Source organism: Symphodus melops, assembly GCF_947650265.1.
Source record: "Symphodus melops genome assembly, chromosome: 16".
NCBI lineage: Eukaryota > Metazoa > Chordata > Actinopteri > Labriformes > Labridae > Symphodus > Symphodus melops.
The window spans coordinates 10,200,078-10,225,756 of NC_136706.1; the positions used below are offsets into that span (position 1 = coordinate 10,200,078).

The window sequence follows — 25,679 nt, forward strand, 5'->3', positions numbered from 1 at the left end:
ACTTCTTTATTTGCTAAATTATCATTTGAAATTTGAAAATGTTTTTTCCTCTATAGTTATCTGTTTCATTCTGTGAGTGTCTGCTTTTACTCTTCTGTTTTTCTTTTTTGTACAAGGGACCACCAGGCAGCCCTTTGCCTGAAAAGGCAGTGCCTGGAGATACTTTTTTTTTTCCCGCTTGTTAACCCTTTGTTTTCCACGCAGAAGTTTTGTCTGCAGCTCTCATCAAATGAAGGGAAAATGAAGTCCGGCTGAGGGAACGCTACCAAAAGTTTAATATGACATCATCAGACATGCAATGACAAGAGGAGGTGAGATTCTGGCCGAGGGTGACACAGACCTCTCCCTCCTTGCCCTCCTCTTTCCCATCTTTGGGAGGTTCATGTAACCTCCAACTCGCTCTCCAAACATGCGTCCTTCTGGAGAGTTGCAGTGTGAGGTGTGATAGCGACACGGAGCTCTTACAGCTCTCCAGTAAAAATCTAAAAAAGGAGGGTTGTGTGGAGGAGAGCGGGACAACTTTTAAAAAGACTGAAAAATCTGCCACGAGCATCACAACGAATTGGCTTCAAGCAGACAGGTGAGTTGAACCACACCTCACTGGCCTCAAAAAGAAAAAAAACCTTAGTCTTTGCTTTTCCCATTTTTAACTCTATTCTTCCATCAGGCTTAACTGCATCTCCTTTATTCCCCGTGTCTGAGTGCATAGTTTTACACTGTTATCAGATTCTTTGAGTAACAGTCTTGTTCCACTACATTACTATATTTGTACGTGTTTTTGCCCCTTCTCTGCTCAGTTGCTGAGCTACACTGAGTGGTACTCAAGTAAGACAAACAGTTCTTTACACTGCAGCTCAGTTTATGTCCCAACTGTTTATATTTGAGTACTGCAATGAAATGTTATGCTGTGTGACGGGGTTACATTGCTTCATTAAAATCAACACAAATGTCTTATCTGTTTGATGTGTGTGAAGACTTTAATCATGTTTTAATCCATGAAGTTTGTTATCATATCAGAACACATGAGCGTTAAAAGGTGATTTTAGTTTAGTCAGAAGAGTTCTCTGGGTGATTTGGTGTTTTTCAGCACTCTTCTAATAAAATATTCTCATTAAATGTATACATATTTACATGCAGGATATAACCACCAGCGATTTGTTTTTGGGACGTTCAAGCATATTTACTTCTCAGACATGGAGCCCAAAGCTGAAAGTGGAGCAGCAGCGTTAACCAGCGAAGACCTGGCAACGATTGAGGATGAAGAGGTTCTTAATAAGATGGTAAACTAGAATTTTTTCATTTCATTATACCATCGATACATGTGATGCAAGCGGTATCATCAGTGCATGGAAGGAAGCAGATTTTTACAGATCATCTTACAAGTTTAATATGAAACCAGCTGTTAGCCCTTGGCTCCTGCTGCTGGTGAAGTTTGTCTTATTACTGAAATGTTAAAAAGGACGTGATCTTTAACCTGGTAGAAGGTAATGCTAAGAGGCTTCTCTTTGGGGTTTTTTTGGTTTTTTTCCATAAACCAGGGGAGAAAAGGTTTTCTAAATTAAACTAAATGGATTTCTGTCCGATCTGACTACAACTGTTATTTTAGTTGGACAACGCAGCAGATTTTGAACAGAGGCGAATGATCCGTGCTGCTTTGAGGGACTTGCTCAAGAGAAAGAGAGGTAAAATCTGACACTTGCTCCCTGGGAAAAGAATGCCATAATAAAACCTCCATCATTTCCCTGATGCCTTTCTTGTACATCCTTATCCCCCATCTCTAATCAGATAAACGGGAGCAGGAGCGAGGGTCGAGGCAGCAGGACTTGAAACAACAGGGCCTGAGCAAAGGAGGGAAAGCAGGAGGAGCTGTTAGTGTAGGCAGAGGGTCCATGAACCAACAGCCACCAGCAAACAGTAAGTTCATATAGACAGTTTTGGAAAAACAGCCATATTTTCAAGATATACTCACATTAAAATGTGTAATTGTCTTAATTTTTTAAAGAGCTGTCAAGCACGCTATCTCCAAAAACCTCCACTTCTTCTAACCGAGCAGCAACCGGGTGAGTTGACCATATGGTTAATTTTTTGCTTTTATGTGCGTTTCATTACTATACACAAAGGAATATCAAAACCCAGTCTGCACAGGTGAGGCGATCATTTAATCCCAGACATGCTCACATAACTATCTTCTATATGCAGCATGACATGTTACATGGGAGTATATTTGAGATAAAAACCTGATTAAGAAAATACGTTCTGATTAGGAAGTAACTCCTTTTAAGTGAAGCCACAGTAAGGCCCTGTCTGTGGCAGTGAAGAGACAGGTCTGATCAGTGTAAATGAATTTATAAATTGAGGCTGAATGCCATGGAGAAAAGTAGTAATCTTTTCAGTCTTAAAAGAAAATAAACTCTTCTTGTGACAGTGGGCCTCGGCTAAATAAAAAGATAAGTGTACACAAACTTTCTGTCTACCTTTGATATCTTACATTTCTTTAATCTTGGGATCTCATCCACAGTCAGGCCTGTCCTGCTGTAGCCTCAGCCCAGAAATGTCCTCCTGCTGCAGCAGCACCCAATGCTAAGAATGTCAAACAGATGCTTCTTGACTGGTGCAGGGCCAAAACAGAGCCTTATGAGGTAAATAATCCCTGACTCTGTTTGCCTGTGAATTATTGCCCTGGGGTGCTATACATAGCTCTGCCTCTTATGTCTCATTATCAGCCACTTTTTCTTTTCAAGTGATTCCTCATTCTGCTGTAAAACAGGGAGTGGACATCCAGAACTTCTCTTCCAGTTGGAAAGATGGCATAGCCTTCTGTGCCCTGGTTCACCGGTTCTTTCCTGATGCGTTCGAGTACTCCATCCTCAACCCTAACAAGCCCAAGGAAAACTTCCTGCTGGCTTTCAGCACTGCGGAGTGAGCTCTCTTTCTTTACATGCAAAGTAGATATGTCTTTTTGAAGCAAGCTCCAGAGGTGCACTGCAAATAAGCACAAAGTGACATTGTTTTGTCTCTAGTCATTTGTCAGTGACAGCCGCTCTCTGTGTGCAGGAGGCTGGCTGGCTGCCCCCCTCTGCTGGATGCTGACGACTTAGTCCGGATGAAAGAGCCCGACTGGAAGTGTGTGTACACGTACATTCAGGAGTTCTACCGCTCCCTGGTGGAGAAAGGCCTGGTCAAAACCAAAAAGAGACCATAAACTCTAAAAAGCTTTAAAGAGTGTTTTGCGTGTGCAACTTATACACACACATTTGCACCTCCAATGCACCTTTTTTAACAGATATTTAGTGTTTCATATGTTGGCTGCTGCATCATATAAATATAAATGCACACTGCCTAGTGTGCAGTATGTGTGTTAGCTGTGGACAGCTGGCGCTTAGGATCGGTACATTCCTGTGAGATTACACATCTGCATTAATCCCAGTCAGGGCCATAGACAAGCTGGGAACACATTTGATGATGTTGCTGTTGAGAGCCTGAGATTGCAAGTATTAAAGACACAGTTATACACAACTATCACGAGTGCTGCTGTTCTGACACTAAGTCAAACTACAAACTATAACTGATCACTGGAAGACTAAATCGTTTTTATTTTATTTTTTGGTACCATGTTCTGTTGACTTTTCATGTTTTATTTCAAGCAAGACTTCATTATAAATGGATTTGATTTCTGTTGTATCAAGTATTTTGAGAGTGTGCTTCACTGCTCATTTGCATATAGAACAAAAGCCTCGACTTTAAACGATGATAACAGAAATAATGTTGTTTTCTGGTTAAATAAGGTGACAGAAAAGACGAAAAAGAAGGACAATAGACGGGCATGCAAATCGTAACACTTCAATGTTTGGATGATTTAAGCGATTAGATTAGTACAAATTTACTTTCAATAAAAAAAAATAAGGTAATTGTCTATATTCTATACAGATCTCAAATGAGTTTGAATTGTTGGTTTAATGGGTCCTTTATGGGTTCCATCCCCGGCCTGCTGAAGAGCTCCACTGGGAGCAGTTATCATTTTTGTCAAATTGAACTGTAATTAATAGGATGTTGATCAGTTGCTCCCATCATGACGCACTAATGCCAGATGAATACGTCACCGATTGGACAGATGCTCAATTATTTCTGCCTTGCTGCACTTCGGCAGTAGATGCGTTGCTTTGCCTCTCCTGCTAAAACCCGCCCCTCAGGTAACCATGTGTTTATGGTTTTTTACCCAGAGTGCACAGAGAGACAGAGAGAGACAGAGAGAGATAGAGACAGAGAGAGATAGAGACAGAGAGAGAGAGAGAGAGAAAGAGAAAGAGAGAGAGAGAGAGAGAGAGAGAGAGAGAGAGGTACACCGAGAGCGCGCGCGTGATGGGTGTGTGTACGGCCGGTGTGCAGGAGGTGCAGCCGGAATGCTACTGACTATAAAGTAGTCGGTTGCTCATGCCAACTGCTCTGCGCTATAGACAGTCATAAGGAGTAGGAGGTAAAGTAGGATTTTGTGCCATTACCAACATGCACGAGTCCGGACACATCATGCGTGGCCGCCTCCTGTCCTGACAACCCTGCAGACAGCGCGGTTTGCACCGTGACGGAGACGTCCACTCTGCCCGTTACCGAAGGCTCATCCGACCTGCTGGCTGCTGCTGGGTCGCTTTGTACCCAGACTCAAATCCATCTTTAGACTTTAGCCTATGTGACAAACCAGTCGCCTTGATTGACGTGCGAGACAGAGGGAGGCTGATGCTCTTCCTCTTTGCAATTTTTGAGATCACCTTTAAGGTTCACCTTGGAATTAAAAACCGCACAAAAGGTATGACATGTTTTCAGGAGGTAAGTAAGACAATAAAGCCTTTACTAGGATGCGTTTGTGTTGATTTTGCATGCACAATTGTGTTTTTTGATGATTCTCAAGTAGACCTTGTAGATGAGGTCATTTAGACATGAGACTCATGTACTATACAATCAATGATTGGGGGAAGAATTAAAAAGGGCACACTTTTTTGTTATTTAAGCTCTGAAAGTTTCTTTATGTACTTTTATGAATACAATACAGACTCTTCTGGACGTCTTCACTTCGCAGCTTTGTTTTGCAGGTTACTATAGTGTGTGCGATCACATGAAAGAGGTCCTAATTTGCATATCATGAATGATTAAATGAGGTGTCTAATTTCTGTGTGGGAGGGCATATAAACAAAATGGAGGGAGGCCCTATTCCTCCTCGTGACCTACAGTATCTGTTGACATTGTGTGATGTGCTCCATCATCTACAGCTCCGAGCTTCTTGTCTCTCAGGAGGGAGAAAATGGTTGTTAAATTGTGAGCTATAAAGTGCTATACAGTGTGATACCATCCCATAATGAACCCTAACAGTATTCTCTTTTGCTTTGCAAGAGGGTCAGAGGCTAATTAACGTTGCTAGGCAACAAGGGTATGATCCAGGAAAGGAGACTCAAAGTTAGTTCCTTAGCCCACTGCTGGAAAATAAAAAGTCAAAGAGCTGTAATATGCAAATGTAATATTCTTGAATTTTCATCATTCCATTTTATGCGCTACTTCTTGATGGTCAAATGCTGGAGCAGATATGTTTATAATTTTCAGTTCGTCCTCTGGTTATTTTGCAGTTTTGTATTATTCATAAAACTAACTAATAAATGAATTAGTGTTATAAAGTTACTTAAGCATGCTTCAGCATCAGTGTAACACTTAAGTGCATCCGTAGTTCACAAGATAGATAGATATTTAATCATTAATAGGCCCTAATGTAAAAATCAAACATAACTGAATGTCATCATAATACAACTCTCCAAAAAAAAAAAAAAAAGTGAAATCAGGATATTAACTTTCTTTTGTTTATATACACCATGGGGGCTGTGTGGCGCAGTTCACCTCTTTACCGGAAGGATACCCTGCTGGATGCCGAGCTGTGAGCAACATGTCCGATGTGTCCTTGGGCAAGACACTTAACCCCTGCTCCCCCCTGCCTGCGGATGAATGTGTATGATCGGGATTAGTTACTTGTGTCAATATACATAGCAACCAGCAATTAGTGTGTGAATGGGTAGGTGTGACATATGGTGTAAAAGTGCTTTGAGTATTTAGAAGACTAGAAAAGCACTATACAAGCTCAAGTCCATTTACTTAATGTCCTCATGGCTGGAGCTCTATGTAGTGTAGTGTAACACAGACTGACTGATGCTAATGCTGCGGCTCTGCGACCTTAATGAGGGCACGTTAAAATAAAATAAGGGAAAGGGCGAAGAATGAAAAAGTTACCTGTGTCGTGTTTATTCTCCGTACTAGCTGCATTGTCTTGACTTTTCAAACACTCTTATCTGTTATTATGTTGGTGTCTTGATTACCTTCCTTCTTCCTGTTGCAGGTTGATGTATAGTATGCAGCAGAGACAAATCAGTGCTGACCCCTGTGGGCCACAAGTGCCAGCCGGCTCCTGCACACTGATCACTCCCAGTCCAAGTTTAACTCCACAGTTCACATTCGTCCCACCTGAGGTGCTCAAGCAGCAGGCTGGATTGAGCCCTTTACAGGTTGCAGTGGTTCCCATAAAACCAATAGACCAAATGCATTCTGAACAGGAAAAATCTGGGTCTAGTCCAGTTTCGCTGACAAGCATAAGCCGCCCTAGACCAACTGCTCTTGGAACTAAACCAGTCTCTAAGACGCCCTTAGCGGACACCTCCAAGGAAATAGATTTGATCCCAGTTTGTATTCCAGGACCCCGGAACGCTAACTTCCTGCAGCATTCCCCGACAGATTCCTCTTTACCTGTTCACAGTCCTCAAAGTCCCCACAGCCCTCAGTCTTACAGCAGCCGGCCTTACCTGGCCCCTAACCCCAGCCTCACCTCCAACCTCAGCCCCAAACCCGGCTTCAGCCCTCAGCTGCAGAGGGCGGCTTCACCTGGGAGCTCCACACAGAGCCAAGTGCAGGCAGAGAACTATGACTTCAGGTGAGAAATATGACAACACCTTTATTTGATCACGTAATGTATGACTGTAATTTCCCAAAGAGATTGTATTGATTCTGCCGTCTGTGTTTTTCTTTGTTATGTCGAAATACAGCTGCAGTCAGTGGCTGATGTTCGCCAGATCGTTCATTGCGTCACATGAATCAAAGCTGCCATTTTCACGAAGAGCTGACAGAGCATACTACATAACAACATGCATACTATTATCAGCAGTTGTTATACTCATTTTATTTATGTAATGTTTATTTGTGTAGGGACAAGTAAACTAAAGACTAAAGCATTTATAGCCTAAGCTAACTTGCTCTGTCCGTCCCTACAAGGGCCTTTAAAATACCTAAATCAAAACAGATACGCAAACAGAACCAAACAAGCGCAACAATAATAAATGGAACAACATAGATAACAAACTATCATATAACAGAACAAAATAAAACAGGAGGAACAAGAGTATACATGACGACAAGACTCATCCCCCTTAAAGAACTGTTTCGATTTGATTTTAAAATGACCCCTGTCTGAAACTAGTACCTCTGCAGGTAAAGTAGCTCACACCTTGATCCCCTGAACACAACAAGCTGTTTTCCAGAGTGAAGGTCCTCAAAACCAAACAATCTCCACCAGATTCAGGTTTACCGAGCCTGAAAATCTTAGTGGAAGCACAAGGTCGCAGAGCAGCTGAGGTGCTTGATAATTTAAACATATACGAATGAGTGAAAGAGTAGCAAATATAATCAAAATAATCAAAACAAATGACATTTAACCTTTTAAATCATGACAGTGATATGACCTTCTCAGCTTTATGTCTAAGATTTCTGTTTTATACCATCATCAGAGGCTTGATTGTTGTGGGTGCTGCTTGTGATCAGAAAAGTCATACACAATAAGTTTACATGTGAAAGAATCATAGAATACATGAAAGCATTTGCTGCATGAACGGGTTACAACAATATATTTTGTGTTGTATTTGTATAAATGAAAGAGAAAGTAGGACTACAGAGCTTTAGATTGAGTTATTTAGATGGAGGTTTTTAGACTTTTGCCGGGCCCAGTGTCACACTCAGGAACCCGTTGTTCATATTCCAATAAAGCTCACTGGTGAACATGCATGTTGTAGCCTATTAGCTAAATGCCTCAAAAATACATCCAGCGGTTTCCGTACGGTGTGAATACACAAATATGTAACAAATGTAATCCATCCTTATTTTCTGGGTTATTATAATACCACCAGGTAGTAATAAGACATCAGTGATTAGGAGTGCTGTGTGGGCTCTCAATCGAGCTGAACAGAAAAGGTGGTCTTTTCAGAAGGTGGAATGATACGATGAAAAAAAATCCTCTGACAAGTGGGCAAACACTAAAAGATATCCAAGGCACTCTGAGCTGAAACGCGTTTGTCTGCCTCACAATCGGAACTTAACCTGTATTCATGTATTAATAAAAGCTTTTTAACTTTTGTAATGGAAGTGCCTTGGACATATTTTTGTGTTTGCCCTCTTTAGTCTTTAGAGGGGTTTTTTTTCACTCTAGCGATAAACACAATCCGCCCGATTTCACCAGGTAATAATGTTGTTAACAGGTAACGTTTAAAAAATGTATGGTAAAGGATATTCATTGCTGACATTTAATGTAACTGTTTTGTAGCTGAGGTTTTTTTGATTCATAATTTTGTCATCCCGCATGTGCTTACATGACACCATATTCCAGGATCAGAGTGCATAGCAGGTGTATTCATTGTCATGGAACAGAAAAAGAAAGCAAAAGCAACAGAGACACTCATTCAGAACACAGACTGTCTTGTTTTGTTTCCGAGCTTTTGAGACAAAATTAGCAAGCTTAAAAACGTCATGCTTAAACAGCTATTCCAGCTTTTGCATGTCTGTCCTGTCCAATATTTCAGGTTTTTGACGAGCTATTTCATGAAACAATAATTCTGTTTTATACGGTAAAGAGCGAGAGACAGATAAAGAGAGAGTTTTCAAAATAAAAAATCAGCTATAAAAAGAAGTCTTAGTTGTCACTCTGTTGTTTTCTGTTGGTTTTGTTATGACACTGTTTTGCTGGTGGTTAAGGTTCAATGGACATGTTGCTCCATATTTTTTTTTACCTCGTCTAACAGTCCCACAAACACACAGACTCACATACCTTAGTCATCGTGGAGGTAAAAAGAGGTGCTTAATTGTGCTTGTCTTTTTTTCTATTTACAGCAGCACTGATGAAAGCTATTTCCCTGAGGATGACAGCAGAGATTATATCCTCTGTCACCTTACAGTATACACTATATAGGACTTAGTTCTAATGCCGCACTTCCCCGTTTTCTATCCTCTGAAAGGGTTTACATCGTCACATGGAACGTTGGATCTGCTGTCCCACCAGATGACATCACTGCTCTGTTTGGACCAAATGTTTCAGATGGCAGCGTTGACATGTTCATCATCGGGTAAGCATTTATTTCTCCCAGGCTCAGCAGTGCCAGAGAGAGACAGCCGTGAGTGCCCACTCAGTGATCTGTGATCATTCTGTTCCGTCTGCCTCTGTTACACATCACTGTCCTTTTTTATCAGAGCCCTTTTCCCACTTTTAAATTACATTTCTCTAATTTCCTGGCAACCACATAGACTCCAAGAAGTCAACTCCATGATTAACAAGCGGCTGAAGGATGTTCTTTTCTCTGACCAGTGGAGCGAGCGTTGCATGGACACACTCAGTCCTTTTGGATATGTTCTGGTCAGTAAGGTTGAATCTGAAGGTGCTTCTTTTTCTAGTTCATCTTATTGATAATGACTTTTTATTTGGGTAATGATCTGTTTAGGTGGCGTCCCAGCGTATGCAGGGTGTGCTGTTGCTGGTTTTCTCTAAATTCTGCCATCTTCCATTCCTCCGAGGTGTGCAGACACAGAGCACACGCACAGGACTCGGGGGATACTGGGTACGTGCTAAGCATTGAAAAGTACTGCTCTAAATTCAGCTCTGAGATTTATTACATTGCACATTTCGGGATGGGTTGTGTTAGTGGGATGGGGCAGTTTAGTGGTGTCATGTGTGAGTGCATCCACTTGCAAACAGGCACATGCATGTGTGGGTGCATATGTCAGTGTGTGACCTTCTCGTGCGTGTTGATGTCAGCATCACCTCTGGCTGCTGGTGCAGTCTCCTTCTCTTTGAGGTCAGTGCAGCAGCAGGCTGTCTGGCTTTTTGGTTCTGTGACTCAGGGGCAAAAAATACCCTGACTTTGTCCCTGAACACAGATATAGTTGATACATAATCCTATGTTATTATTTTTTACTTTAGTCAGGGATGAATGGAATGAATTACATATACTCTCATTACCGTAGTTGAGTACGTTCTTTGTGTACTTTTTCTTAGTAGAGTTATTTTACTTACTTTACTTAAGTTTATTTTGGAGGAAGTATTGTACTTTGAAATCAATAGCTTCCATTAGTGAGTAAAAAAGATGAAAGTAAATGGGCTAAAAAAAACCTGTTGATTTGACATTTCGCACCAACATGACTGTCAGGTGCACAGATAGATGGCAGAAAAGTAAAGGCCTGATTGCACACAAATCAGATGATGGAGTTAGATGAGTTGGACCAAAATATTGACTCAGCTTAAAGTCCAAGTAACGTTGAGAATAAACCTGAAAAAGCGAATTCAAACCTTGGCCATAAGCGTCCAGTTTGGCTTGAAGAACATTGTGTTAATAGGATGACAAATAATGACCTTTCCTAACTTTCATTGTGCCGCAGAGAAATAATGCACCTGTTGCCCTTCATTGAAGTAAGATTATATTTCAGTTGAGCTGTTTACATGTGCTTTGTCTAAAGAATTCTTCAAACATATTTTGAAATGCTGAGGATCATAGCAAGAGATATTTTTGCACTGCACATGAAGGTACGGAGACATTTTATTTTACTTTTAACCCACCCATCAAGTGTTAAAGTAAGTACATAGTTCTCAGTGCATTAGGAACAAGAATTACTTTTTATTTTTACTCATTTATTTTGGACCAGTAATTTACTTCTACTTAAGTACAATATAATCAAGTAGCTGTACTTTTTCCAGAGTACAATATTCTGGTCTTCTGTCTTCCCCTGACTTTAGAGTTTATACCCATTTCTCTCTCTGTCCTCTCTCTTTTCCCTTTTTTTCCCTCCTCAGGGGAATAAAGGTGGCGTCAGTGCGAGGATGACAATATTTGGCCACCCGGTGTGCTTTCTCAACTGTCACCTGCCGGCTCACATGAGGAACCTGGAGCAGCGGATGGAGGACTTCGAAAGCATCCTGCAGCAGCAGCAGTTTGAAGGAGGGTTGGCCACGGGTGTGCTGGACCACGAGTGAGTGACAACATTTAAACATTTAAGTGTCATTTAGGAGCTGAAGGGACCATTTTAGAGTGTTGTTATTTGATCTTTAGAAAGTCTGGAGATTCAAATAACATACTTTATGTAATACTTAATATACTGACAAAGCTGTTACATTGTTAAATGTTTTTAACAACCGACATGTTTGGGTTTTTATTTTGTTCATTTTGTTTTTCCCAGTGTGGTGTTTTGGTTTGGCGATTTAAATTTCCGTATTGAAGACTACGACATCCATGTGGTGAAATGTGCCATTGACAGCAATAAGCTGCCTCTTCTGTTGGAGCGAGATCAGGTGAGACGTCTTTTTTTTTTTTTTTTTTTTTTTTACTTACAAGGGCACCTCTTTTCCTTTTGATCACCAACCATGGGCAGCAGAGGGCGCTGAAATGCAAGTTTGCCATCGCTTAGGATTAATTCAATTCATTCTTGCCTGTACACTCATCTGTACAAAACAAAAATGAGAGTAAAAAAATCATTTTGGAGAATACAACAAATGTGAATACTACCCTATATGTGAATATTACCCTACTGCTTTTGTGTATTCAAACTTGACATAAAAGATATGTCATAGATGTGTGAAATCTTTGTCATTTTTGTTCTCTAGCATTTCTGTATGAAGAGGATGTTGATGCCATACACACTTCTTTATAATGTCCCCGAGCACTTGATCACAGTGTAGTAAGGCTTTTGTAGCACTATTCGTTTGACTGTCTTACAATGTATTATCACTTAGTTCCCTCATTTTATGAATGGTGTTTGTATATTTATCGCCTTAAAGGATTGGTATGATTAACAACACCTGCTGTCATAGAGATAAACATGTTGGATCCAGTGATGTGAATATACAGTTACTACCCTCCCTCACCAGCTCCTTTTCTTCCGCTTTTTGTCTCTACAGCTCAACATGGCTAAAAACACAGAGTCCATTCTGGAGGGCTTCATAGAGGGTCCACTCAAATTCCCACCTACATATAAGTTTGATGTGGGCACTCATACATACGACACCAGGTTAGTCCAGTGTCCATCACTCCATCAGACTCAGAGCAGTAAAACTGTCAGTGCCTGTTATAACTGCCCATCTCTTTTGTTTTTCTTCTTTCAGTGCTAAAAAGAGGAAACCAGCGTGGACAGACAGAATCCTCTGGCGCCTCCGTCGCACTGGCTCCCCAGTTCCTACCCACAATGCAGCACTACAGCGGGGTTTGACCTCGTGGTTAGGTGGGGCAACTAAAGTGACACAGCATGTGTACCGAAGTCACATGGGCTTCACCATCAGTGACCACAAACCTGTTTCTGCGACGTTTTCACTCCACGTGAGACATTTCCTCACTGTCGACGCTGTAACCAAATCGATGAACTTTCTTTTTAATCCAATTCCTACACTGTCCTGTTCTAGTTCCCATTCAAGGTGGAGGTGCCTCTGGTGGAGCTACAGGTCAAAAAGGAGTGGAGTAGAGTCTCAGACGCCACAGTCAGATTCACTGTTGCATCGACGTATCAGCGCAGCTCATGGGACTGGGTGGCAATATACAAGGTCATTATTGTTGCTCCATAGCGTTGGGATTTATGTGAATGTGTGCCGATTTTCTGTTAACATTGTTACTTTTCCACAGGTGGGATTCAGACATCACAAAGACTATCAGGCATACATATGGGCCAAAGGAGAGCATACAACACAGGTGGTTCACACACTAAAAATCACACATTTATTGTGAAGGCAGCGAAGCAGGGACAATTTATTTAAGTTCCTTTCCTCAACAGGTGACATTTTCAGAGGAGGATTTACCAAGAGATGACTGTGAATACATATTGGGTTACTATAGTAACAACATGAACACTATTGTTGGATTGTCAACATCAATTCAGGTAATGAAAGTATCTCACTGCTTATTATTATACGTTCATAGTTTCATGTAAGGCAAAGAGAATATGGACATCCAAAAATTAGATCAATATGTTACTGTTCAATATTTGATTCTTTCATGGTCATTTTTTAACCACATTCCCTCTCCCAGGAAAGATTTTTCACGAGATTTAACATTTGGGAAGTCTTACAAAAATATCCAATAGCATGCACATCGGTATTATTGAGAGCCGGATGCTGGACAAAAAGAAAAAAGCAAAGACAGAAAGAAGACTAAGACAAGTCACATTTAATGGAAATTATCACCACATGTGACAATTCGGGCCCTAGCCTCTCATCAGACCTAAACAAGTGAGGAGACGCACCTCCACATATATACAACCTCTAAAGTCACCTGACAGGTCATGTGATACAAAGCAAGGAAAAATATACATTAGAATTATTGATTATTAATACAAGAAATTGATAGTAAGGGGCCACAAGAGCTATGCATAGAGGACGTACGATAAAAAGGAGCATCATAGTACACGACAAATATAAAAGAATATGAAAAACGTAAACACTGCATCAGATGGTGCCAGCTTCATTACCAGTCAGACTTACTCTTCTTTCTGACATTAGTGAAGTCTGCCACTGTTGACTGGCACTCAGTGTTCCACTCCTTCACAAAGTAATTTCATGGGGTTGAGTTCAGGTCTCTATGCAGGCCAGGCAGGCAGGCATGGAGGAAACTGCATTTAAATTTCCTTAGGGATGAAATTACAAGTGGATTAATGATTAAGAGAGTCAACTGAAAATAATTGGCAGCTTTCCCCTTTTGAAGTTTTATAAAATGTTCTCATTAAAGATGTAAGGATTTAAATGTTTAGTTCTCCGTGAGTAGACTGCATTAACACACTTTGTTTTAGTTTGGAACATTCTATGGACAAAATCATTTATGTAAATTGGTTACTATTCTTCCTTTACTTTTCTGCTATTTTATACTTTCATTCCACAACATTTCTGTAGGAAATATTGCTTTTTTTTCCAATTATATGTTTTGAGTTCTATTCTTTGTGCAGATTCTGATTGTTAAGCATATCATATGATTAGCAAAATAAGATACATTGCCCAACCAAACAGCCATCAGTGCATAAGCCCCTTGAATTATCTTCACCTCAGCAGTAGATGCCTCTTTAAAAGTATCCATCCCAGTATTGATTTAAATTTTTTCTTGAATCCCTCATTCTAAATAGATCAAGATCCCGGTCCACAGCCCCACCAGTCGTCGCTCTGACAGCTCAGATGTCAGCTCAGAAGACGACAGCACTCTGGTCCTTCTGGTTCCGAGCTCCCGCAGTCCTAGCCCTAAAAACGGCAAACACCACCATCGTCACCGTCGCAGCCGGAGCCCCGCTGTTTCGTCTCTCTCCTCCAACCCCCTCCCCTCCCTGCAGGGCCTCAGCCTCCATCCTCGCAGCAAAGAAGGACAGACCCACAGTCGCTCTCCATGCTCTGTTGCTAAGAAGGAGCGGCTGGTCTCCCCCGATACTGTTCAGTCACCCACCATCAGTCCGCTCAGCCCCCGCAGCCCTGTGTCTCCAGGAGGGGGGGTGACTGCACCGGAGGCCCTCATCGCAGCCATCATAGGTGAACACAGACCAGCTCAGGTTAGCCCCACTGGGGTCAAACAGATAGGCAAAGCAGGACAAACAGACAATGCATAGAATATCAGTAACTAAAGTGGAATTACAGTATTTTTAAACATAAGCCCTATTTTTACAGATTTTGAGGTGTTATGACGAAAGGTTTATACAATTTTTTGGACTGCTTTAGAAGATTGTTTCATCCAGCAGCCTTGAATCAGGCTTTAATGGATGCAGCTTCTTTCTTTGGGGCACATACCCCAATCAAAGTGTGTCAACAAAGAGTGTTTAATTTACCACTGAGATGCAAAGATTGTTATTGTATGTGTTTTACAATGTCACAAAAAGCATCCCTACAGAATTCAACCTTTTGTCAAGCGTTACATGTCTTTTTTCAAACAGGAAACAGTCGCTACATCGCTCTCTTCAAAGCCTCTGGACTCAAGTTAACAAATCATTTTATTTGGGCGGAAAGTTAGACCTCCTAGTCATCCCTGCCTTCATTGGTTTGTCGAGTTATGAAGATATTGTGCTAGTGACGTGATAACTATTTAAAATGACCTCAAGTCCCACAAACAAACAAACGAATCAATAAAGGCAGCCGAAGACCAGGAACCAGTCTTCTGCAAGCAAGAGATGTTTTTTGTTTTTTTATCAGTGCAGTCTGGTGGCTTCGAAAGAAGTTTTTAACAGTTGTTTTTGGTCTTAGAAATATTTCCTTATAATGTCACAAAATGATTAGTCTCTGTAGGGATTCTCTCTGTAATTTAGTCAGACTATATGAGCCTTTCTATGGCAAAAAGAAAAAGACTTAAAGTGAATATATTGAGAGTTTGCACATTTCCCCAAACAGATGTTGTACCAGCCATTAGGGCCTGTTTTCTGTCTGCTAGATGATGCAATTTAAGGCATCGAGACTTTGTTGTTTTTATTTGTCAAGGAGTCTCCAAAATATGAAAAAATAGGAACCAGGTTTAAAAAAAAAAAAAAAAAAAAAAAAAAGAGGTGCTGAACAAGGAGAACAACTGCAATATCCATGCATTAGGATTCTGATCTCACAGAGTCGGTGTGCTCGTAGAAACAGCACATTTAAAGACTTCTAATGTCGTTTGCAAACATTCCGCGTTGTAGCCCTGCAGTTCTCTGTTTCTGAATCTACCATCATCACAATCGCATACACTGTGTGTATCAGGGAGTCACAGATGTATCCAGACTCCTGATTACAAGTGCTTTTATAGACTCATATGCTATACGTAAACAAACATATTGAATGTGAAACCAAAGTCAGAGTAAACCTGTGATGGACATGTGGTCAGTTTTATTGTTAGCAATAAGGATCCATGTAAACAGTCTCGTGTTAAAATAAGGACCCCGCATTGTGTGTGTGTGCGTGCGTGCGTGTGTTGATTTAGACCTCTGTGTCACGACATAAATATGTGAAACTTGCATTTACTAGATGATGGTTTTGAAATGTTCCCTCTATAGTTCTTGGTCTGTATTCATAAATTAATAAAAGTATCCAAACAGAGAGATAGAGCATTTCTACCTATTGGCCAATCTAAAATGTGTGTACGATTATGTGACTTGAATGGTAATCTTAGATTAATGCTCTTGTTCTCAGCAGCTTTGTGAATACAGTCCCTCTTCTATAGAGTTTTATGAATGGATGTTTAGGCTAATGTGGTTATTTTGCTTCAAGGCAACAGTGTTGTGTAACTGTGTGAGTGTGCAAATAAAACAAGAACAAACTTACTTCATACTGTTTATTAGACAAACACTGTTTCAAACTGTCAGGAAGAATATTTGTGTTGGAAGTGTGTACAGAGACTTATTTTCTACGTATTTTTTCACATAATGAGTATTTGAGACTTTGATACAGACACAAGCAGATACAAATAAGCTCGCCATGCATGAAATCAAGAACAAGAAGGGCTTGAGTTGTGTGCACCCCCCATGTTTGTAATCAAGATAATCACTCTTTGGATTATCAAGTAGGCCCTAAACCAAAGACAGACACAGGATGAAGAGGTAAAACAAGCTGCAGACGCATAATATCATCTGGGTTGTTTTTTTCTCATGTGCTGTCAAAAAAATCCATTTGATCCCATGTACATTTTAAAATGTAACTGGCTGCTGAAAGTTAAATGAATGAATGAAAGACTTTCTTCCAAACCAAAAATGAAAATAAGATAAAAAAAAGAGAAGAGTGTTCGAAAAGGAGTAGGTAGATGTAAACCTTTCACTTTCTTTGATGACTTTAAATGCTCACATGTATTTACAATTAATATATAAGTCAATATATATTGTTTGTCACCTTAAAAAAAGAATAACAATCTCAGTGTATCCATAAACCTAATATCCACCCAGTGTTACAAAACATATAGGAATACCTCTAAAACAGCTTTTCTTGCCAAAAATATGTGAGTGGTCTTAATGGTCAGCCTGCACTCTATCACAAAGCCAACTAAAGAGCAGTTAAAAACAACAAGAAAACACTGACAACCTAAAAACAGTTTTTTTTTTAAACTGGGGGCACACTATACAGTACTTTCTTCCTTTCAGCCCTCTGAAATCCCTTAAATGAAATACAACCGACTTTAATGTTTTCTAATGACAAAATATCCCCCCCAAATTTTAGAATTTAAGAAATTTGGTTAATAATACATGTTTAAGTCCCTTAAATGAATGAATGTTTAAGACCTACAAACATTTCCCTCAAATGTCTTGTCAAAGAGCAGCACTTCATGTTGTTCCTGTTAAACCAAGCCTCTGAATGATAAGGTAAAATATATAGCCTCCAAAATACTTTCCCAACCTTAATTCTTTTCTAGTTGTAACTATTCTGATTTTTTTCATTTTTATTCATTAAAACAAGTCCATTCATTTTTAGAAGCCCTTTCTTTGCACGTGTAAATCACTTTGTATGTTTTAAGTTTGCTGGATAAACAAAATGTGCACCTGTAGGCCAAGAATACGTCCTCAAATAGCCTTAGAGAAATACTATTTTTATATAGCCTGTGAAAATCTCTTTAATTCCTGAAAATGAATAAACACCTATTTGGGCCTCTAACAAATCCCTTAAGTCAGAGAAACACAGTAATTCATGCTTTCACAGCCTTTTAATATTCCCTTATCATAAATAATGTACATACTTTATTGTATCGCCAATTGAAATGGCTTAATTTAAATAAAGAAGAAAACAGTATTTACGCTGTTAAAAGTCAATATTGCGTCACTTCTTCAAGCAGGCCATTTAACCTCGAGGACAATTAGAGCACGCCCACGTGCACCACATGGTCTGTGCTTAACATCAACATTGGCTGCAAGGAAATAACTTAAATACCTATAAATAAGAACAAGTTCCATACAGGCGGATAACAGCAGCTGCCTGAGCTACTCTGCCTTTCATCCAACCAAGCCAAACCAGAAGCAGCGTGGTCGCCTTCTGAGCTAGAGTCTGAGGTGAAGAAGTAGGTGTATCTGAACTTAGCTTGTAAGCTAACAGTTTATTTAGAGGGGAAAATGAACGGCCAGCTGAACGGTTTCCATAGCAACTCGCTAATTGATGAAGACTGCTTCCTCTTCACATCTGAGTCGGTCGGTGAAGGACACCCTGGTAGGTTTTTAACATGGAGGTAGTTTCCCATCGTACCATAACAAATAGCATTCTGTTAGCATATAAAACAAGGTCATGTGGTGTTACTGTTTCTATCCGTACTGGACCATTCATTCTCTTTGGACCTTTAACAATACAGGCAGTGAGCGTGTCCATGCGGTGTAACAGGAGCAGACTGCTCATTATTGAACTAATATCCCTTAAAGATCCACAAACGTGTTTATAAAACGGCGTGTTGTGGGATTTTATTTGGAGAAAAGTTGCGGCTGCATGCTAACAACACGGCGGCTAGCTCTGAAAGCTAACATGTCGTTAGCTGGGACTGCTCGTGCCTGTCAGTCACACTGAGCTCCACATGGTATTTATTTCTTTTACTTACACGGTTCTAGTTATGCGTCCACACAATCTTATACTACAGAAACATGCACATCTTTTTTCAACAATGTGGTTAGTTTACTGTTAATTTAGACAGGATTACTAGCTACCATGTGGCATCACCTAAGCTTACTGTGACTCACCAGGTAAACAAGTTATTGTTTAGCCTGTAAGAGAAAAGACAAACGTACAAATAAAGAGTTTGATGTTGACAGCTGTTTGTTATAGTTGTGCAATGATGTCAGAAGTGCCCATCATCTGTGATATTAACTGCAAGGGTTACTCTAACTCATATTGTATAGTCTTTATTTAATCAATGTTCACCTATTTAGCTTTAAACTAAGCATCATTTATTTGTAAAAAAATAATAATAATAATAATTAAAATGTAGAGTTTCTTACATTGGGGCAGTGGGTGCCCCTCCATTGCAACAGATAATAGGCTTAGCAGTAGTCCTAAATATAGGTACTGCAGGGGCTGCAGCTCAGCAGTGGATGTAATGAAGTCCATCTACATGCTTTATAATTACAGGGCACTCTAGAACTACCTACATACTGTCGATCTCTACTGATAATGAGCTAGAAGTGTTTCCTTGTCAATTTACGGAGGGGGGTCAAATTGTCCTTCATACATCTGAAATGCTTCAGTCATTCAGTCCAGTCTTTGATCTGCTGCCAAACCAGTTTTAACAATGTGAGTGGAAATACTGGGGGGGGGGGGGGGGGGGGTGACGACGACGACGACGACGACACATAAACTATTTCAAACTTTGAGCTCTTCAAAATAAAGGAATAAGCCAGAAATTGTCACAAATTTCCAATGAGGTTAAAACACTTTATTTAAAATGTTTACCGTAATTTAGTGTAAAAATGTATTATAATTTATGCTTTATTAATCCCACAAGGGGAAATTCGGTTTACACTCTTTTTAAAGAACATGAACACACACAGGCTGAAATACACACTCATGCACAAACAGGATCCTAGTGACATGCATCAATGGAGAGGTCTGCTCAGGAAGTGGACTGGCACCTCTCCAGCTACCAAACCAATTTCCGGACTTGGTCAATGCAGGGACTTGAACCGGCAACCCTCCGGTTTTTAATGAAGTATTTTTGAAAGACATCTCCAAATATATCTGTGCTCCTCCTCAGATAAGATCTGCGACCAAATCAGTGATGCTGTCTTGGATGCTCACCTTAGACAAGACCCTGATGCCAAAGTAGCATGTGGTAAGTCTACGGCAAACCAGTGAAACTACAGCAGCTGGCCTTTGCTTCTTATCAATGGTTGGGACATGCATGTGAAAGAAGGGCATGATGCTAAACAGTGGTGAGGTCCATGTTGTAAACTTAAAGCATGTTTTGTTTTCCCGATTCAGATTGGGGTTTTTTTCTGAAGTATCATGTTGTTCATGTGATGTATTACCTCATTTCAACCAACTTGTACTTGAAGCTTTATAGTCACTGAAAATAAGAGAAGAAATTTTCCACTAAGAAGTTGGAGTCCCTGATCTCTATTTACAGGTTTTACATACAAAGGGTCGGCACACAGTGTCTGGATTTTCAGGATGCGAAGTGTTGTTTCCATTTGTAGTCGGAGCTATATTAACACACATATATGTAATACATGTAAGCAAGCTGTGGTTTATGCATTATATACGTTTCATGTTTATAGAACTCCACCCCTTGGTTAATCAAATATTTTGGTCGTATGAAATTCAATATTTATATATATATATATAAAATTTCTTAACTTTTGGTTGTACAATGTTGGTTGGAATGTTTCCTGTTCCTTTCATGTTTTACAATTTTGAAGGAAAAAAAAGAGAGAAAAAAAGACTGGACTTGACACTTCAACCTTCTACATTGTAAAGTAATTTCCATTAATCTGCTTGTATTTAAAGGCCTGAAATGCTCAGTCCGACTGTCATCCTTTACACTTAATGTCCTCGTGTCCTCAGAGACTGTTGCTAAGACGGGGATGATCCTGCTAGCAGGGGAGATCACCTCTAGGGCCAACGTGGACTACCAGAAGGTTGTGAGGGACACTATCAGACACATCGGTTATGATGACTCCTCCAAAGGTACAGTCATAAAAGCTTGAGTGTATTCCTGTTTGAGCATTTTAAAACACTCATAATACATTCAAAGCTCAGCATTGTTCAGGGCCGGTTGTTCCAGAGAGAGGTAAGATGTTTACTTTTCAAATCATCAAAACGGTTTCATTATGTGTGTGAACAGCCAGGTCAGCACAATAACCGGAACAGTCCTACTGAAATGATCTGGATATTTTAAGGAGTGCATTTGTGAAAATGGCTTATGTCTACTGTTTCTTACCTTACTTAACTTTCTGTACCAAACAGTTCAAGACAAGCCCACTGTACTACACAGTGAAAGTCACTGTAGTTTGTGGTGTTAATTTAAAAAACAGATGAGTTAAGTTTGTGATTGATCATGTGAGTGGTCTCTGAACTTGTTGTTTATTTCCCTATATGGTGACTAAGTGATGATTCCTGACCTTAATATTGAATCACTGAACCAGACCGGTCCCTTGAAAGATACAGAAAGATATTGTTCTTTTGAGCTTCGAAAAAAAAAAAAAAAAAAGAATGCCAGAGATTTTTAACTGAACCTCATTCAGGCGTGATAAAGGTCCCTCGTTATGCTTTACAGGTTTTGACTTTAAAACCTGCAATGTGCTGGTGGCGTTGGAGCAGCAGTCCCCTGACATTGCACAGGGCGTTCACCTCGATCGAAAAGAAGAGGACGTGGGAGCCGGCGACCAGGTTGGAGAGATCATACCTTGATGACCGTTTGACCCCCAGCTGGGTGCCAGAAATGTCTTTGAATTTCCTTTTAACCTGTACAGTGCTGTGATGATTTGTCACTCAAACTCTCATAGGGTCTGATGTTTGGGTATGCCACTGATGAGACAGAAGAGTGTATGCCCCTCACAATTGTTCTGGCTCACAAGCTCAATGCCAAGATGGCTGAATTGCGGCGTGACAGAACACTACCGTGGCTCCGACCTGATTCCAAAACGCAGGTATGTTCCCTCAAAGATTATTAACATTTAATAGTGAATCATTTGTAGTTCCTTTGACTAATGGAAAAGGGCGTCTTAAAAAAAAAGAAGGAAATTGCAAAACTCACTTTCTTAAAGCCCAGAGTAAAACCTAAATCCTTCAATCTGAGAAGCTTAAAAGGATGAAGTGGTCCTTGCCCTTAGATTACTTCTAAAGAAGGCAAAAAGGAATCATAGAATGTTTGCAGTTAACATCAGTGAGGAAATGACACCTTTGAGTCAACTATGTTAGCCTCTATTAGAAAGGACAGCTGAAGAGAGACAGGAAGTGTTGGGGGGGGGGGGATGCAGCAAAGGGCCATGGTTGGATTCAAACCCACAGCTGCTGCAAAGAGGATTATAGCCTCTGCACATGGGGTGTGTTCTCAGGTTGGGTTCATTGTTTTTAACTTAACTTTATTAATATGACATCTTAACATTGCTTAAGGCAGCATTTCTTTTCCACTAACTCTTCTGCCTTTGTATCAGACTCTGTATCCCTGGAGGTTAAACAAATATGAGGTGGAACTGTGAATGATCTCTTCCACTCTGCTTGCTTTTTCAAAGCTTATACTCAGCTGTTTGTTTTCTCCTCAGGTGACTGTTCAGTACAGGCAGGATCGAGGCGCCATGGTGCCGCTGCGCGTCCACACGGTCGTGGTCTCTGTGCAGCACGATGAGACTGTGGTGTTGGACGACATGATCCACTGTCTGAAGGAGCAGGTGGTGAAAGCTGTCATTCCCAGTGGATACCTGGACGATGAAACCATATATCACCTGCAGCCCAGCGGACGCTTTGTCATCGGTGGACCGCAGGTGAGATAACAACATCGGTAACGTCTGTGATTTTGCTTACCCACACAGAAAACGTACAAGATGACACGTTGTTAGGGGGTTTATTTCAAGTCTTCGGACCCTGGTGGTCCATTCAGTGCTTCTTTTAAAGCTTGAAAGAATTGATCTCAAAGGCCTGTGTCATTCGGACAGGGTGATGCTGGTCTGACCGGCCGGAAGATCATCGTGGATACTTACGGGGGTTGGGGTGCACACGGAGGCGGAGCATTTTCAGGGAAGGACTACACAAAGGTGGATCGCTCTGCTGCCTATGCTGCACGCTGGGTGGCTAAATCTCTGGTGAAAGCTGGGCTATGCAGGCGGGTGTTGGTCCAGGTGAGCTTACAATATTTCAGTGTTAACCTTGATGTTTCCTAAATGTACACTTTGGAGAATTTAAGACTTAACTCAATGAAGACTTCAGGATAGTTACTATAAATAGTAGTAAATAATAGCAGGATAGTTAAAAAATAATTCTCAATGAGTAATGTGTAACAAACTAACACTATTACAATGTGTCAGGATGAAAGGGATACTTGCATCCATACAGTCATGGGATATGTTTCACCTTTTTAATGTCCAAGACTTTATTTATGTAAACATTTTTCTGGAATGAAACCTTTTTTTTTTTTTTTTTTTTTTTTTTTAACGTTGAAAAAAAAAGAAACAAGCCGATATGATGCAGTGCTTTCAACATTTGAGATGTATCATCTGTCCCAGCGAAACCTTTTTGATGGTGTGTATCGATGGTTTAGGTATCCTATGCAATCGGAGTCGCACACCCGCTGTCTATCTCAATCTTCCACTACGGGACGTCGCAGAAGAGCGAAAAGGAGCTGCTGGACATCGTTATGAGGAACTTTGACCTCCGTCCAGGAGTAATCGTGAGGTATCCTGCGTTGTTCGATTTTTGAGTTTTCTTCTTACAAACAATCAAACCCCACCATTATATTAAATGTAATTATATTTTTTTAATACCTGTCGCAGGGATCTTGACCTGAGGAAGCCCATCTACCAGCGCACAGCAGCTTACGGGCACTTTGGTCGTGACGTCTTTTCATGGGAGGTGCCCAAGACGCTGAAATTCTGAACCCATTCTCTCATGTTCATGCAGGTGTACTACAGAGAAACCTGTTTCCTTTTGCTCTCTACTCTTTGCTTTCCTTACTCTTCCACCTCCCTCTTCGTTCTCCTCACACACACAATCATGTCACCAAAGCCTCTCCTACACGATAAACTGACCTTCCTCCACTTACAAGTATTCTTCACAGTTCAAGGACAAAACAATAGTATGTCAGATGCCAAGATATTAAATTAAAAACATGAAATATTTAAAGGAGATTTCCTAAAGGACCATGTGAGTATGACCCACCATTGACTGCGTTTTGTAAGAAAATATCTCGCAGTGCTTGTACAGTGTGAAAAAAGAAATCGACTCGTTTCCTTACGCGTGCCGTCCCTTCAGGCCACTTGAGTTCTGACGTTTTACAGAGAAGTCAGAAGCTGCTATTGATCCTGTGGTCATGTTGGGCTGCACTGTGGAACCACTGCAATTTTTGTAAATGACCTTGTTAGTTTAAATGCCATTGTGAATGTTCCAGGTGATAGCTGTGTCAAATTTCTACTTAAAGCAAGACGAGTAGGTGATACACTTCTCCCCTCTCCTGAGGCTGATGCTGGGTGTAGCTACAGAGAAACCCGGGCTCTGTCACCTCTGGGGAGGGAGTGCCTTTATCCACAGTTACTACTTCAGAGAATTTACACTAAGGTTGAGCCAGGAGAAAAATGTGTTTGCACATATTTGGGCTTCTCTGACTCACACGAACGGAGCGCAGATGACCAAGACAAAGAGCTAACAGGCTGCTTATTGAATGTGAGACACGGTACTACTGTTCACATCTTCTCAGCTGAGTGTTTTTTTTAATTTTGTTACATGAACGACTTGGGATCAGCTGTTATGATCAGATCAGATGTTACTTGTGGAGTTTGAATGTTTCACTAGAAATGCTGAGCACATAGTCACCAAAACGTGTTATATGTGCAATCGTTTGAACTGTTTGTTGTTGAAGAGGTTCTTTTTTTTCTTAATTTATTTTTAAAAAAAACAACAAAAAAACAAGCCTATTCATACTTCAAAACAAATTCCATCAACACAAGTCTGACATGAATTTGTTTTAAATGTATGAGGCTTTGCCTCGTCCTTGTTTCTTTTTTGTTTTTAGGCAGGTTTATGGAGTAAGCTTTGATGCAGACACATTGAGGAAACGTTTTGTTAGGTGAGACTTAGACGCGCAGTATTGGCCTTTGATGCTTCTCCAGTTGCACATCTACTTTGACAATCTTCACTGCAAGCCTGAGTGAAATGAGGACACCGTAGCTTGAACCTAGCTGGAGCTGTGTCGTTAATGCGTCGAGTCACGCAGCTAGGTGGCACTGTTTACTGATGTATTACACTCCTTTGTTTTCTACTCGGCTAAAGGTTATCCAAGGCCCCTCTTTTTATCCTCCTTCATCGAGGATATGAAACTTGACTTTACATATTCTCCCACAGATTATTATGGACAAAAGGTTTGCATCCTCTCACTCGACCCACAGGAGACATTTGATTGGTTGGTGTTGTACAGAGAAACCAGCCTGTTTACATTGTCTCCTGTGAGGGTTTTTTTTTCTGTTCTAGATAGTTTTGAAGAACTGGAAGTGAGTCTGTCAGTGTGGTGGCTGATTTGTGGAAAAGTGCCTTCTTTAACCCACTTCCCTCAAAACGTACTCCTCAACTTGTTGACCCTGACCCACTCCCATCTAGCATCCTCCCCTTGTTTCTGTCCTTCGATTTACACGTTCGCTATTCAGTGATTCAAATCAAAGGACTCTGTTTGTTGTTGAATTTCTCTTTCAAACCGTCAAATAAAGTTCAGTCTCCTCTGTGTTCTCTCCAGCTGGATTTGTGTATCTTCTGATCCTTATTA

The 25,679-nt window shown here is 40.5% G+C and overlaps 3 protein-coding genes across 6 annotated transcripts; all 3 read left to right on the top strand.

Moving 5' to 3' along the window:
* Window positions 1–3: 3 nt before the first annotated feature.
* On the top strand, window positions 4–3,248 carry smtna (smoothelin a). 2 transcript variants are annotated; one of them, XM_079364565.1, is made up of 8 exons: window positions 4–580; window positions 1,138–1,280; window positions 1,607–1,682; window positions 1,786–1,914; window positions 2,003–2,060; window positions 2,519–2,639; window positions 2,768–2,919; window positions 3,055–3,248. In XM_079364565.1, exons 2-8 carry the CDS (start codon window positions 1,194–1,196, stop codon window positions 3,200–3,202), a joined length of 771 nt encoding a protein of 256 aa, XP_079220691.1. In that variant the 5' UTR covers window positions 4–580; window positions 1,138–1,193; the 3' UTR covers window positions 3,203–3,248. The 2 variants fall into 2 exon arrangements, with proteins under 2 accessions (XP_079220691.1, XP_079220690.1); XM_079364564.1 differs by having other exon boundaries at window positions 5–580; window positions 1,192–1,280.
* A 708-nt stretch (window positions 3,249–3,956) lies between these two features.
* Window positions 3,957–16,940, top strand: inpp5ja (inositol polyphosphate-5-phosphatase Ja). 2 transcript variants are annotated; one of them, XM_079365309.1, is made up of 13 exons: window positions 3,957–4,821; window positions 6,371–6,958; window positions 9,306–9,413; window positions 9,592–9,700; window positions 9,786–9,902; window positions 11,132–11,307; window positions 11,515–11,626; window positions 12,233–12,342; window positions 12,437–12,647; window positions 12,731–12,868; window positions 12,948–13,013; window positions 13,096–13,200; window positions 14,434–16,940. In XM_079365309.1, the coding sequence occupies exons 2-13, from the start codon at window positions 6,375–6,377 to the stop codon at window positions 14,902–14,904; spliced, it is 2,307 nt and encodes a 768-aa protein (XP_079221435.1). In that variant the 5' UTR covers window positions 3,957–4,821; window positions 6,371–6,374; the 3' UTR covers window positions 14,905–16,940. The 2 variants fall into 2 exon arrangements, with proteins under 2 accessions (XP_079221435.1, XP_079221434.1); XM_079365308.1 differs by having other exon boundaries at window positions 3,957–4,801.
* A 1,134-nt stretch (window positions 16,941–18,074) lies between these two features.
* Window positions 18,075–25,639, top strand: mat2aa (methionine adenosyltransferase 2Aa). Of its 2 annotated transcripts, none has more exons than XM_079364526.1 (9): window positions 18,075–18,439; window positions 19,968–20,045; window positions 20,777–20,899; window positions 21,489–21,601; window positions 21,718–21,861; window positions 22,477–22,695; window positions 22,867–23,049; window positions 23,469–23,602; window positions 23,701–25,639. In XM_079364526.1, exons 1-9 carry the CDS (start codon window positions 18,346–18,348, stop codon window positions 23,801–23,803), a joined length of 1,191 nt encoding a protein of 396 aa, XP_079220652.1. In that variant the 5' UTR covers window positions 18,075–18,345; the 3' UTR covers window positions 23,804–25,639. The 2 variants fall into 2 exon arrangements, with proteins under 2 accessions (XP_079220652.1, XP_079220653.1); XM_079364527.1 differs by having other exon boundaries at window positions 18,076–18,285.
* Window positions 25,640–25,679: the final 40 nt, after the last annotated feature.